General features: G+C 39.3%; 1 protein-coding gene across 1 annotated transcript in view; it reads left to right on the forward strand.

The window, feature by feature from the left end:
* The window catches only part of pphln1 (periphilin 1), a 62,690-nt gene that overhangs the window by 40,747 nt on the left and 5,901 nt on the right, over positions 1-16,042 (forward strand). Inside the window, exons 6-8 of the mRNA XM_007894638.2 lie at positions 4,419-4,495; positions 7,287-7,406; positions 7,684-7,821. Coding sequence (XP_007892829.1) covers positions 4,419-4,495; positions 7,287-7,406; positions 7,684-7,821 — 335 coding nt within the window. The remainder of the gene's footprint in view (positions 1-4,418; positions 4,496-7,286; positions 7,407-7,683; positions 7,822-16,042) is intronic.

Here is a 16,042-nt window from a genome sequence, read left to right on the forward strand (position 1 = left end):
GTAAGGAAACTTGCCCAAGCTTTTGCCCTGCCTGGAATTGAACTCCGGTCTTTCGCTTGCAAAGCGAGTGCTCTAACCACTGAGCTACAGGACTCCACAGGAGTGGTGCACTGGTTGATTCAGTGAGTTTGAAAGAGGTCTTGAAGGCTGAGAATATCGTACGATGGTCCAAATGGCCTTTCTGTGCTGTTAATTTTTCTGTTTCCTTCCTAAGCAGTTCCTGATGAAGGAATGGAAAGAAAAGGGGATGCACCCAAGGTAGCTGAGCCAAGAGGATGGATAGAGGATTGAGGCAGGAGATGATTGTTGAAACAAGCAAATGCCATGGATTGTTTCATTGAGACTGAGGACCTTGAAGTTGATATGATGGGAGACAGTGAAGCCTGGCAAAAACTGCGGTTATGGGACGTCCTTTGGGTTGTCCTCCCGACATGAAGGGCGCTCTATAAATGTAATTTTGTTGTAATTTATGGCTGTGCAGTTTGGTGCAGGTGAGGATGTGAGCAGTGGAATTTTGAATGAGTTGCAGCTTGTAAATGCTGGAACTAGGGAGAAAAGTGAGGAATGTGTTCGAAAAATCTAATTGGGTTGTTACAAAGGCATGCATGAGTATTTTGGCAGGATTTAGTGTGAGATAGTGGCAGAGGTGGGTGATGTGTTAGACGTGAAGAAAAGCAATTTTGGCCAGGGTCTGAATGTGGGGGGAAAAAAAACAAAGTATCAAAGCAGATGTCAGAGTGGTGCACTGGTTGATTCAGTGAGTTTGAAAGAGGTCTTGAAGGCTGAGAATATCGTACGCGGAAGAGAGGAGATGTTAATGGGAGCCGAGGAGAATGGCTTCTGTCGTGCATATTGAATTGGACGATTTGGTACATCCCTTCCTTGATGTCTGACCAGGTAGTGGACAGTGCATCAGCGGACCTGGAATCGGACACATTTGTGGTACAGTTGATTCGTGTTTCATCATTCATACAGTAGAAGTAAACGCCATGTCTGCTGATGACATTGGCAAGAGGGAGCAGGCAGAAGAGGAAAACGAGGGGGACAGAGGGTGGACCCGAGAGGTACTTTGCAGGTATGAGGGTGGGAGGAGAAGAAGTCGGAGGAGACAAAGTGGAGGCAGTGAGTCAGGTAGAATTGAAAAGAGCACAGTGGTCCTGCAGAGGTGGATGAGTGAAGAGAGGTAATTGAAGAGGATGAAATGATCAAACATGGCTGAGATTAAGGAGTCAGGATTAGCCCTAATTGCACAGTGTGCATATATTTGGTCACTTTTGACGAGGGCTGTCTCAGTGTCATGGGCAAGAGAAATGGGGATTATGGCACAGAGTTCTTTAATGAATATTTCAATGAATCGTGCTCTAATTCCATACCAAAGTTTTACAACCATTTATGTTTGTGCTTTTCAACCTGGGAGAGGATAGGAAGAAATTTAAGGTTTAAGACACTCTATGTCAGGTCCACAAAAATAGGAATGGTCTTCCAGTGAAGTTTCAAATGCAGTTTGCTCATAGAATTCATGTTGATGAAAGCTGTGTGTTGTGAAAGTAATGTGAATGGCTCGCGGGTAATTCTGCAGTTAAACACAAGTCCTGTGTGGATTGTGCAAGTGTTCCTGGGGAGCAGTAGGGTGTGGAGAGGTCCTCTTTACTGCTTTCCTCTTTTGGAATTTTAAAAAATAACTGAACAACACAGAATCACTGCTTAGGTGAAATGCATAAGTTTCCCCCCCCGCTACAATACATCGAAAACAGTCTTTATATTTAAATCTGTTTTAAATGCCATCGTGTTTCAAATGCCTTTATATCAAAATAGTACCACCCTGGCACAGTTGGTCACACTGGTGCCCTGAGGTCAGGAGGCCGGGTATTCAAGTTTTGTATTGTGGCTTCTGAGAACATGGTCTGACTCCATTGTTGGAAGTACTATCTTTTGTATAAGACATTAAACTGAAGTCTCATCTGGCCCTTCAGGTGAATGTTGCAGAAACCATGACACAATTTGTAAAGAAAAGGGAGTTTCTCCTTGTGTCCTAGCCAACAATTCTCTAATTAAATTTGTTGTTTGCCTTCTGGCTGCTCGCGGAACACTGATGTGTCCAAATGTGCAAATTGGCTTCTACATTTGCTTATAAATAGTCTCTACACTTAACAGTAATCACTGCAAAGTGCTTGAGATTTAGAATGTGATAAGGTGCTCAATCTAATGCAAGAATGATTGTTTTAAGCTTTCCAGCAGCTCACCACCAGATGGCAATTGCAACAAGTGGAGCTAGCCCAATGTGCTGCCAGTATTTAATGAATTTTTGTTGTTGGACTAAAATGTTTTCCCCTTTCCCCCCTGGAGTTTGTTCATTGCATGACTTTTGATAATCAGCCATGCAATAAAAATAAGTCTTTGGATTTGTGGACTTTTTCTAAGCAGCAGTTAATTATGGCAAGGTGTATTGGTGCATGAGCAGCATGAGCTGGTATTAATAATTATTTCTGACCAATTAAGTTTTCCACTTAAACAAAGAAATAATTGAACATGAAAGTGAGCATTGCAGTTAATATGATGAAGAGAAAAACTATCGTGTTTGTTGAGGCAAAAGAACAAAAAGTCTCCCTGTTTGCAAAAGCTACCTTTTTGGAATGTCTTTATAAAAAACATTTTTTCAGATTAGTGCGTCCAATTAATTTTCTGATTTCTCGCCTCCCCTCCAGCTCTGTTTCTTGTTCCAAGCCTCCATGTTGTTTCATGCTGGGGTGCAGTTCCACAGGTGTTTGTTACCGTATGCTTCCTTGCCCAAATAGCCATTTTTCATGTGTGAGCTTTGCCTCGGCAGTCAGCTCCACGCTGCAGCATCACTACGAAATGTCTCCAAGAGTTTCATAGTATTTACTGTGAATAGCATTTATTCAGTTGCTCATTTAGTAGTCATTTGCAGGAGCTGTTTAGTACACTGCAAAGTCTCAGTGAGGTGAACGATCAATTTTTATAATCCCAAGCCTCCATCTTCAAATCTATGCTCCACTTGTTTCTGATCTGTAAAACCAAACATTGCATTAAAACAAACCCAATTTGCCAGCGCAAACACGATGGGCCAAATGGCCACCTCCTGTACTGTAAATTTCTATGGTTCTGTTATCTGGGACATTATTGGCCAGGGCACCAGGAGAAACTTTTTTTTCACATTGTGCCATGGAGTCTTTAATGTCTGTCCACAGTAGAAGGGACCACAGTTTAACGTCTCATCTGAAGGATTGTAACAGCAACAATGCAGCACTCCATCAGCAGTGCTTTGGAGTGATAGACCAGACTGTGATTTCAAAGTCCAAACTTGAGGCATGGCTCACAACATTCTGACTCATAGACGAGAGTACTACCAACTGAGCTAGACTGCCAATTCTATTATGTGTCAATGAAAAGTTTCTGATACATTAGTAAAGGGAGATGCAGATGTTTCCTACCAACCTCTCACAAAATCCTATTATCTTGTCCAATTTTCAGGGAGAAAAATCTACAAATACTTGCTTTTGGCTCCTATGTGGTTGCTCAGTTTCACATTCATCAAAATATACCCGAATATTTGAAAAGAAAATGGAGTTTCTCCTGGTCAACACATATTCCAGAAAAGAATAGTCATAAATATCATGACTGGGATATTGTCGCCATGTTTGCCTGCAAAATACATCGTCAGTACCCGTGTCAATAAACGAAACGCAAAATACTGCAGGTGCTGGAAATCTGAAACAAAAACAGAAGTCGCTGGGAACAATCAGTGGATCAGGCAGCATCTATGGAGAAAGGAAAATGGGTCAACGTTTTGGGTCCATGACCCTTGTCAGAACCCTTTGTCGTGTTCTGACAAAGGGTCGTGGACCCAAAACGTTGACTCACTTTCCTTTCTCCATAGATGCTGCCTGACCTGCTCAGTGTTCTCAATGACTTCTGTTTTTGTTTCCCATGTCAGTAAATCCTGTTTGAGACTTTCCATTGACATAAGATACTACTTCAAATGCAAGGATTATTATTCATCATTAATAATATAATTTAACGTAAAGATGGACGGTTCATGGAATACAATGAACACAAAAAAATATTTTTGTTGACAGAACAGTAAAAGCTTTGCTATAAGTTCAGCACCATTTTAAAAGACCAAAGATTTCCAAAGTGGGCATATGATTAATGATCAAACCTTGCTGTGCTCAAATGGCCTGCCACATTGCCTACAAATGCACCGTTGGTACACTTGACTGCAATTGTCATTGAAGTGATCTGAAAAGTTTACAGAAGTCTGTATATTATTATTATTGTAAGTTGATCCAGCAAAAAAAATGCTAGATTTCTGGGTTCTCTGCTGTATTTTTTAATAAAAGTTGATGCCTTGCTTTTCTTACAAATATGGATTTCTGATCATTTGGCTTTGTTCATAGATAAGGAAAGATCTTCTGTTTCCTCCTTGACCCCCTCTAGAGATGAGTCTCCATCTAGTTCTACGGTTGCTTCAAAGGCAAGTTATCTAAATATATTTTGTGTTTCTGGCATATTTTAATATTGTTTTGCTTCTTTGCCTTATCACTCTGGTTGATAAATTTACTTGCCAAGCCACAGAAAAATCTACCTATGTCTTTCTCCAAAACGCTTTGGTTGTTTTCAAGCATTTTTTACCTAAATGAGGTAGAGTCAAACTGACATGCTGCAATTGTTTTCCTCTCTCTATTTATCTGAGCTCTCTACTTCAGTTTGTGACTGCTTTGTGCCAGGCTGACTTATTTGGAAGCACCCTCGCCTCTGAGTCAGAAGATTACCTCTCCAGGATGTGGGCAGCAGAGATTTTTTTAAGCAGTTGGAATTTGTAAAATGGTGAGCTGGGGAGATGGATGTGGAATCAATTGAAGAAGTGGGGCAGGAGATGACAAAAGTGTGGATGAGGGTTTCAGCAGCTTTTGGTGTGAGACATTATTGGAGGCAGGCGACGTGAAGGAGAACAGTGGTCAGGGACTGGAGATGCAGTAGGAAGGACAGCTGGAGCTCAAACCTTAGATTCACTAAACCTAGGTTTGAGCTCCAGCTGTCCTTCCTACTGCACCTCCAGTCCCTGACCACTGCCCTCTACCTCCTTCGCATCCAACAATGTCTCACACCAAAAGCTGCTGAAACCCTCATCCACACTTTCGTCATCTCCTGCTCCACTTCTTCAATTGACTCCACATCCATCTTCCCAGCTCCACCATTTTACAAATTCCAACTGCTTAAAAAAACTCTGCTGCCGCATCCTCACCTGCACCCCCATTACCTCAGTCTTGCCAGTATCCATTGACTCCCTATCACAGAACGGAGCAATTTTCAAGATCCACACACTTGTCTTCAAATGATTTAATTCCCTATCATTTCCCTATCCCTCCAACCTGCTCACACCTATGCTCTTCAACCTACCCACATTATTTCGCCTGCTCAGGCTTTATGTGCGCCCCCCACTTCTCTGGTGCACGATCATTGGCCGTGCCTTCAGCCACTATGCCCCGAACCTATGGAACTCCCTGCCTCAATCTCTCCACCTTGTCCCTCTTCACCTGTGTTCAAAGCACGCTTGAAGACCTTCCTTTTCAACTACGCCTGCGGTCACCTTCCCTTTCTCCCCAACTAAATGTAAAATTTGACCATTGTTCAGCTTACCAAGCCACTATCCCGCATGAAGGGCTTTATATCAATGCAAGTTGTTGTAAATTTAACATCCACGTCAGGACTTAAGCTCGTTGTCTAGGTTGACATTCCGCAGTGCTGTCAGTTTGATGCGATTAGGCACTATATCAAATGCGAGGATTATTGTTTGTAAATGCATCAGTGGTTTGTGGTTTTATTAATGAACATCAGCTATATGCCAATTTGTTGCAAAATCTTTCACTGGAAACAATTTGCAGCACTACGCTAACCTCCAGAATTACTGTTTGTTTTATATACCAATTACTTTGCCTTTGTGACCTGTTTGTCATAATGCCAATGAAACTGTCTACCTTGTGCTCATTGGAGGTACAGCACTGCTCTGTGCTCTGATCTGCTCATCTTTTCCCAACCTCAAACATTGCCTATCTCTGCCACAATACAATACACATTTACATTTATTTTGCGCCTAATTTCAGGAGGAAATTCCAAGGCATAGCCTCTCGGACACACCGAGACTCTTAATTACACATTTATTATGTCCGGGTTTGACTACATCAACTTTCTGCTCACCAGACTCCCACCTCTTACTTACATAAGCTGCAGACTCTACTGCCAGTGTCCTTTCCCACACCAAGCTCTGCAGGCCTGTTATCTCCATCTATGTTTTGTTCCATTGTCCCAATCTCCCAGCGGATTGAGTTGAAGATTCTCATTTTAACCTTTAAATTCCTCCAAGTCTTGTCCCATACAAGTTCTGTGATCTCCACAAACCAATAACAGCCCAGCGTTCTTCAGGTACTTCACCCTTCCTACCCCACAGTCGGCGGGAGAGCTTTTCTGTCCTTACTCTCTGGATCTCCATCCTGAGTCCCACCAATTCACTTGCTCCCCTGCCTCATTCAAGGTCCATCTTAAGGCCAAGTTCTTAGACAGGGCTTTCGGTCATCTTTCCCCTCCCCATACCCTCGGCTGCCAACACCCTATTTGGTTGCCCAGTCAGTACTGTTAAACACTGCCGCACAGTGGGCAAAATATACTCCAAATAGAACACAATTTGTTTTACTGTAGAGAAGCTAGATCCTTTCGTGACAAAGGTAGACTTTCTACCCTTTTCTTCTTTTTCCCATCCCCTTCATTCAAAGGAATTCTGAGTTCCTACAATGGATGATTCCCATGTACATTTCTCACAGTCCCAGTTATTTCTTAGTACAATTCTGAACCAGAAAAATTAGTTCTGCGCCTGCCAGCATCAAAAGAGCTAAGTGCTATGGGTGCATTTTTGAATGAAGCATCACGTAGGTCCTGGGAAGAAAGCAAACTTGATAAAGAATTGGGAGGAAATTAGATATGAAGCATGGACTTGGTTTCCAACAACCCCTTTTCTGGCAAAGCAAGATAAAAATTGTCACACGGTTCAAAACTTGCAATTTCTAAATTCTTCTGCTTACCTGGAGATTATGGAACTTAATTTCATTCATAATTGGTGGAGGCAGGAGATAGATATACTTTTTCTTGTATTCTTCATTGTTTTGGGGTAAGTGAACTTATAACTTGCTAAAGGAGATTCTTTTTACAATTGGTTATACTTAACCTGACTTGGGAGACTGCCAAGTAACGTGCCCATTTATTTATTTTAGAGTGCAAGCTTTGAAAAGGCCAGCAAGAGTTCTGACAACCTGAATAAAGAAATTGTAAATGACTGGTCTGAAAAGCAGCAGATTCCAGAGTTGGAAATATCTGAGCATAGTGAAAGCTTTGTAAGTATGATGATTTATGGTGGGTTACTATTTCAGATGAAAATAGTATCTCCTTCAAATTTGTATTTTTAATATATATTTACTTTCCATGTTGGCAGTCACAATTCAATGTAGAAGACACTTTTATACAAGTGGAGGTAGCTTATTGGAGATGCTGTCAAACCTTTCTGTTTCTCAGCTATTAAGAGACATTTTAGAGCTCATAAAATAGAGATGCACGAAGCAATTCAAGAAACAATTTTAATAAAACTTAATTTTCTATTTTCTTTGGTTGCAGGATGGTGTTCAAATGCAGAATTCAGAGAAGTTGGATGGTCTGGAGACGAATGCTCGGAGCAGCATTGATCTTATTGACCTAACTCAAGCTGACAACCGCACCAGAGCAATAGCTGAAAAAACCAAGGAGATTGAAGAGGTCAGCATCTTTAATTTTTTTCTCCAATTAAGTTGAGCTTGAAACAGATTCAGACATTGACTGTGATATTACCAATTCAGAACTTTTGTACATGCTAATTTTCTTTGCAACTAGTCAGGAAATGTATGCAGTAACTACAAGTGCTATTTAAACACAGCATTGCAGAAAAACCATAAATCTGTCAGCTGTAAACAGGACTTACAGTGATTTGAAAAACATTGTTTCCCCGCTTTTGAGGAGCCTCTTTATAATACTAAGTTAAACTGGAAAACTTCACTGGGTTACATTTCATCCGAGCAACTCGCCCTATTCCTATAGCTGTTCAAAGTTGGTTTGTTTTTCCAGCATATTTTTTTTACCATCTCAAACTATAATGAAAGATATCAAATTGTTTGTTAATCACAACATAATCAGCAAATTAAATTGTTATGTATTCCTCCATAGCTTTGTTAAAGACGAAATTTAACCCAATTCAGTTCTTGGAAGAGAGTTTTATTTTTATGTATAAAATGATAAAAGGAAAAATAATTAACTAAGAAGTTGGCTTTATATCCTAAAAGCATCGGGTAAATGCTTGACTTTCATCATGGGGTTGTCAGCATGAATGGATACAGCATAAGCCTTCATTATACATTTCCTTTATACCAAGGGCTGGATAAGTAATTAATTAAAATTAATGAGATGCAGCATGGAAGGACATTAGTTTTGTTCTCCAGTCTTCTGTTTTCCCCAGTCTAAGCTGCAGACTGGATGTGGAGATCGGTTGTCAGATGTCTCCTGGTCGTCAACCAACAGCAACACCGTATAGTTGCTGAGGAAAATGCTGTTCTTTTCTTTTCCTGAGATACGAAGAAGCAAAGAATAGCAAAGGAGAAGAGAGAATTTTATAAACCCTCTAATCAATAGAGTGTGCACGGAGCAGAACTTGGGCAGCAATGATGATGGAACTCTGATAATCCAGATCTTGGAAGAGAGTTTTATTTTTATGCAACTCTGTTTCGCCCACAAATTTACAGTCAATTCACTTTGCAGTATATTCTGTGAAGCGCTTTGAGTTGTCTGGAAGACGTGAAAAGCTCTATATCAAATCCAAGGATTATTGGGAAGGTTTCTTGCTTCCGACTGCTATACAGTTGCTGGCTTATGTGTGGTTACACTGGATCAGATTACACTGTCTTGCAAAAGACTTCTTCTCAGTTGAATCATCTGGCAATGGTAAGATCCTAATAAATGGCCACTTGAGTGAATAACTAGCAGTCTGCCCATAACCCAACCCGGCAAGTCACTGTTTTAGGAGAGATGTGAAGAAAGCAAAACTTAGTTTTTCTAAAATACAAGTATTGTTTCAAATACAGTGGAATCCGCTTTCGCTGGACAACAGTTAAATCAAACAAAACTCCCAGCCCAATTTCATTTGTATTCTTAGCTGGTATTTCAGCCAACCTCGGACACCTCTTAAGCTGGACAAAATGTCTGTCCCTAATGCGTCTGGCTAATCGGCTTCCACTGTAGATGTGGAAAGATTCCAGAATCATGTAAACAATATGGTTGAAAAGAGATGACCAAACTTTGGCCTTCGGCTTTTTGAGAACTCTTAATTTCATCTCTTGATAAACATTTGAAGCAACATTGTTCCTGAGCACTATTTCTTGTAGAGAACTATTTAAAACTGTTTACTTTGTAATTACTCCATCCTCTAAGTGCTTTGCTAATGCCATTGCTAGACTGGAGGCACACCATGATTTCAGTTGGGCATGTACAGTGTTTTTTTCTTGGATGTGAAGGATTTTGTTTTTCCTAAAATGCTTGGATCACAGTTCCATATTGTGCAAAAGTAAGACATGAAAAAAATACATGTGCCCCTTTTTAACTCATATTTGAAGAAGATGAAATGCTCAAGATTGAAATCCTTTCATCAGGCACAGAACAGGAATAGTTTTTATTCTGTAGGATGAAGCAATACAATAACATTTGTATTGAGCCTTTCACTTGGGGAGGATGTCTTAAAGCACTTGACAGCGTTGGCCTGGCACTTGAGGTTTGGGTTGGAGTCGAGGAAGGGTGGAGAGGGCAAAGATGATCGAAATCGCGGTCAAATGTGTTTTGAAGCAGACATTGAACAGAAGGGGTAGGGAACGAGTTCAAGGACTCTCCGGTGGAATTCTGGAGATAAACAGCAGAATACAAAAAAGCCCATCCGCTGATGGTGGGGCAGATATGGCAGGATACAAAGAGGGCAATGTTAGCTGAGTGAAGGGAGCGGCCAGGCCAGGAATGTTGAAGCAGCTCGCAAAAGTAGGGTAGGGCAAGAGCGTGGAGGGATTTGAATCTCATCTCTGCTAACGCATCAACCCACTTATCCCTGGTGTAAACTTAGTAAATCTCCAATTTACCCTTTCTGTGACCCTGACATCTTTATTTATTTTAACTGTGGTCTAACTAACGATTTACACAAGCATCACCCATTTGGTTTTATGCTTTATGTCCACTAATTTCCAGTTGTAGTGGTGAAATTTACCATTTTAATGCAAAAAGCCCTCTCGCCCTCCGCCTTCCCCCCCCCCCCCCCTCCTCCCCAGTGCTTTAAGGGCGCCCTCGCTATGTGCAGTTGCTTTTTTTGCCACAAATTCACCTCACTGCTTGGTTCTGGACTTCCCAAATGGGCCGAAGGAAGCCTGTCTGTTGCATACCTTGGAGCTCTGATCCATGAAAGAGAACTGTAAGCAATATCCCACAATCAGCCATGAAGTGAGTGAGCAAATTTTATCTGGAGGAATATTGACTAGGACACAGAGAGGTGCTCACTATTCTTTTTCAATAGTGTCATGGAATCTTAAACGTCCACCTAAACAGGTAGACGGGACCTCATTTCAAAACATCTTATTGTTTTTAAACAAAATAACAGAAACCTTTTTTTATATACTCAGCAAACTGATGCACTGGTGTCAGAGCAGAACATTATTTATCCCAGTGTGTGAGGAGTTATTCTTGGAAAATGCTGTGCATGATTTGTTTTTCTGGTATCAGCCCACGTTAAGAGTACTAAGTCAGGAAGAAACTCGGTGACCTGTAGATTACAGGAAAAACAATGCTAAAGTCTGCCCAAAGCTGAGAATGACAATTCTCCAGGCTGGTTAGTCATCCAAAGTAGCAAATTCTCTTTCAGGTACACAGCAGAATTCCAGTGACTTGTCCACTCACCTGTGTTTTTTCATACATAAAAGCCATTATAGTTTTGAAAATTGATCTTCTATTCTGTGTGCAGCAAGCTGTCATAATAACTAAACATATTTCACATATTTCTGTTAATCCCCGAATTTTGTCGGTTCTTGGAGTAATGGTAAATGAGGATCTGGCATGGATTTGATTGCCAGTTCTTTTGAACGAACACATGCTCATGATGTTATTTTTCTCCAAAAAATATGGTCGCTCCACAGTGTATTTGTAGGTAAACACAGCAGTCCAATTGTACACAGCAGTATCCCACAAGCAGCCATGACATGAATGATCAATTTTATTTTGGAGGTGTATTGGCCAATACACTGAGAGAAACTTTTTTTTTTCTTTTCAAGTAGCAGTGTTGAATTTTGACCGTCCTCCTGAGCAGGCAGATAGGACATTGGTTTAATATCTCATCTGAAGGACTGGACCTACAACAATGCATGCATTGGAGTATCAGCCTAGACAATGCAAAATCATGTCCCAACGTAGGGTTTGTTTCCACATCTTTCTGATTCAGAGGCAAGAGTACTACCAACTAAGCCAGGCTGACACACTGATAATGTGAAGCATGTGATATGTTACTGGATAATATCTTTCAGCCAATTACAGGGTTATTGGTGGTCTGGTAGCAACAACCCCTGCCCAAGAAGGCATTGAGCTCAGAGAATTAAAAAAAATCAAGGTAAAATATATGAAAATGTTAAGCTTATTGGAATTTTTTTTAAAAATTGCAAAATTATCTGTTGAAATCATTGAGTTGGATGTTCATTTATGTAGAGTTGTGACAAGATTTAGGGTTTCTGCTATTTTTGCCATTTTATCAATAAATTAATCCGGGGATGAATTCTTCAACGCAAAATAACTTCACTTTTTAATTCTAGAAACGTATGGGTTAACATTTGCAGTCAATTCGAGTGTTGTTCTTGTCATTTTCATTTGATCTTTCAAACCTTTGGCAACATAGTAATTCTGTTGGAAATTTAATAAATGAAGTAACATTATCCTCTTCTCCCTTTTTTAGAGGCCACACACAAGTTAAACAGTACCTCAGGGTCTGTACAATGGTGTTGGAATACTTCAATAATGTGGGTTGATCATTATCTCAAAATAAGCTTGGACAGTATGATTTATCCTACTTTTAACAGTATCCTCAAGCAATGTGGTTTCAACCAAAATGTATGCTAAATATATCCTTTATGTAAATGAACCATAAATGCATATCAGCCTGGCTCAGTTGGTCGCACTCTCGTCTCTGAGTCAGAAGGTTGTGCAGTGCTGGGGTGTGTTATATTGTTGGTTGAGAAGTTAAACGGAGATCCTGTCTGCCTGTTCAGGTGGACTTTAAAGATCCCATGGCAGGTCTCCAGAGGAGTTCTCCTGGTGACCTGGCCAGTCATCCTACAAAATAAAATTGGGCATTTGTTGCATTGCTGTTTGTATACAATTGGGATATCACATTTGCCAACAAATACACTGCCATTTCACTTGAAGAAAATGCTGTGAAACGTCCTCCCGGTGTGAATGGTCTTTTCCTAAACTCCGTGATTTTTATATGAAACATTTTAATTAAGTAGAAACTTCACTGGAAGTATTCATCAAACTAAGCTATTTATTAATGATATAAAGTGATTCCCACTGTTTCTTTTAAAATTGTAATCCAACAAAAAAGCCTGGAGACGCATCTAAGGAATCATTAAAATTGTTTTTTAATACCAAAATAAACCTGTATTTTCCCTGAGGTCTATTATTTGACACAAAATTGAGTATGTGTGGGGTGGGGAAGTGTAATTTGATGCAAAAAAAAATGCAAGCCATTTCAGTAAAATTGATAAATGTTTGTTTTACTGTCCATATGAAAACTAGTCTCAGAAAATCACAAATGGTTTTGCAGCACAACTCCAACTAGCTCCGTAACTTTCACATTGCTAACAACAAATCTGAATTATTCTGGTACCAGGTAATGGTCCTGAAACAGCTTGCATACGTGCAATGATCAACCACGGTGGAATTTTGTGGGGTTCCGAGCCCACTTCTGAGCGTGTAATTTGTATGTCAATTGGCAGCACTGTGAGGGGGAAAAGCTGGGGGCTAGAATTTTTATACCAGTCAACTCACCAAATATCTGGATGCTTGGGTTGAAAAAAGGATTTTAAAAAAGATGACTGAAGATTCCTGGATGCATCGCTTGACTGTTGATAGCCTCTCATACTTGACTGAAATAAATTCTCTGTCTTCCTCCTTTTTTTCTGGGACAATGAATAAATTGTTAAATTTAAAATAGTGTATCACCCTCTCTGTTCTGTATCCAAATTTATCAAACAATTCCCTTTTAAAAATAAATTTTCTTGCCTTTTTTTAAAAAAAACATTAAATGCAGTTCTTCAAATATTGGAAAGCAGCTAAATATTTTAGAGATGTCGAGCCAAATGTAGCAGCTACATTTCTGAAAACACTTTTATGGCTAAACCAGTAAATGTTGGGATTGAACAAACTAAAATAATTAAAGCCATTTTTTGTGCTCACAAAAGTGAACTTGCCTCTTTTAACCGTAGGTCAGTTGTACTTTTTCTTCCTAGCATATTGGCACGCATGTGGAAATATAGCTCTGGTCTGAAACCACCAATCTGAACACAAATTTAAAAGCTCCCAGGTGTCACCCTGACTTTTATGTTTTATCATTGGCAAGGAGTTCACATGACACTGTCCTTGTGAAGGTGCTTGTGGGATGTAAATGGCCACAAACTTGCCAGAAACTAATGAATTATGGATGAAGTTTGGTTATTGCGCACATGATCAATAAGAACATTTGTTTGTGGATGAAATTAACTCAAGGAGTATTGGTGACTTGTATTCTGACAGTGTTGGTTTCTTTCATTTCCGTTTACAGTTCCTAATAAGAGCAACTTTGAAATCAGAATGATCACAGTCTAGCAAAAATTTCAGAAATAGACTTAACTGCTAAAAACTAAAATCGACTTCTAGTTGTTGGGGTTATCCTCTTTCCAAACTCTTAATGGCTTTGGAGCACGAGAATCACATAGGAACTGTGCAATGCAGTTGTCGTACTCATGAGGACAGGCTCAATATTGATCATATATTCCAGGTAACAGAGAGCAACATCCGCAAGGGCACTCATTAATGATTACAAATCCAGATCATTGTTCATAGACTCATTGAATTCAGACAAAATTAGACTCAGCTGTGCTCTGTCAATCCTGCCACCTTCCCCTGTTATTCATGTACTGTCTATTTGGATGAGATATCAGCAGTTGCCTGTTGAGCTTTATTTCATTGGGAGGAAGGAGAGCACTACCTTCAGGAGGGAAGGAGACTAAAGTGGCAGAGAAAAATATTAGAATGCAGCTTTTCCTTGTACAAATGAATTAAAATATTCATCAGTGTTTTTTAAGTTGTGGTTTTATTTGGAAAAAATTAAAATGCCAAACTGGATGTTGGCTAAACTTGCAGTTGGACCAGTAGTAAAAGTGAACAAATAGTATAATAATAATACTTGCATTTGATATAGCGCCTTATCACGTCTTCGAGACGCCTCAAAGCGCTTCACGGATTTTACTGTAAAGTGAATTGACTGTATATTTTGTGTGCGAAACATGGCAGCCAATTGCGCACAGAGAGATAATTTGTAGAAATTTGAACTGCAATAGTATCCATAAAGTATGGGTGAACTGTTCACACTATAAACATTGATGCGGTATAATATACTGTATGTTGGCTGCACTGGTGGTCTAATGTTCCTGAAGCTGTTAGTAAAATATTCCCAGTGCTCCTGAAACTGGTTGAGTCAAATTGATTTCCTGTAAACATGTTAATGAAGAAGAAACACAACATCAAAATTGCATTGTGTATTTTCTTTTCAGAGCAAATGATCGTCTTATGTGCTGTAATTAATTGATAAGTGTGCAATGATTCAGGCTTAACAAAATTATCCATTTCCTGAATTGGTGTAATGGGAGAGAATTGCAGTATTTTTATCTTGTGAAAGTAGTATAATTTTTATTTCTAAAAGTACTTTAGACTTGCTCATTCAATCAAGTTAATGCCAGGAATTAATTCAACCATTTACTCTCCCATAGTTAAACCAGTCATGACATCTTTTCAAGATGGGTGGTCATTGGTGAAGACTTTCTTGTTAATGTATGTGTTTGTGCACAAAACTAAAATGCAGTACGTTTTCGCTGGCCCTGAATTTAACCAGTAAAAAATAAGGTGCAGTTTGTTTCAGAAGGAATGTCCTTTTGGCATATATTAATGTTCACTTGAATACGAATGAATTCCTCTTGATCAGACTAAATTTGCTATGTTTATGTCAAACTGCAATTTTAATCTATATCAACTGTCATGTAACAAATGCTAATTTTTTCACCACTTCTAGCATCAATATTAGCAGTTAATGAAGTTGGTGAAATCTGACACTGCAGAAGGTCACAGTTTCTATAAGTAACTCTCAATTTGTATGTGGATTCATCATACTTAATCTTAACCTAAAATGCCTTTCTCAATATAGTCTCAACTGTGACATTGACTTGCAGCATAACAAAGTGCTTTCATAACAAAATGAAGCCTGTTCAGATTAAATATTTAGAGGTATTGATGTGAAATCATGAAAATATCTGCAACATCACCAAAATCATTAATCCACAAACTTCATCAAATGGAATAAGGCATTATTTTGCTGAACCACAAATAGACATGAATAGTTTACAGTAATCTCACCAAGACCTTGAATGTCATCTACAATCTGAAATGCTCTCTGAGATAACTGCATTGTAATCATTGTTTGAAATCTATTCTCTTTATTCTCTTGCTGTTGGCATCTTTCAGCATTGTCTCGGACTTGCGTGATTAATTATTTTAAGAATCGAATTTTCTTTGCAGTGTTCAGAATATGAACACTTTCTCCAGTTGGGATTTAGTGACATTTTCTTTACATTTACAAATAATTATTTCTATGCCCTAATTTATACGGAAAATAAATGTG

This window comes from Callorhinchus milii, unplaced genomic scaffold, assembly GCF_018977255.1.
Source record: "Callorhinchus milii isolate IMCB2004 unplaced genomic scaffold, IMCB_Cmil_1.0 Scaffold5, whole genome shotgun sequence".
In the NCBI taxonomy this organism is placed as follows: domain Eukaryota; kingdom Metazoa; phylum Chordata; class Chondrichthyes; order Chimaeriformes; family Callorhinchidae; genus Callorhinchus; species Callorhinchus milii.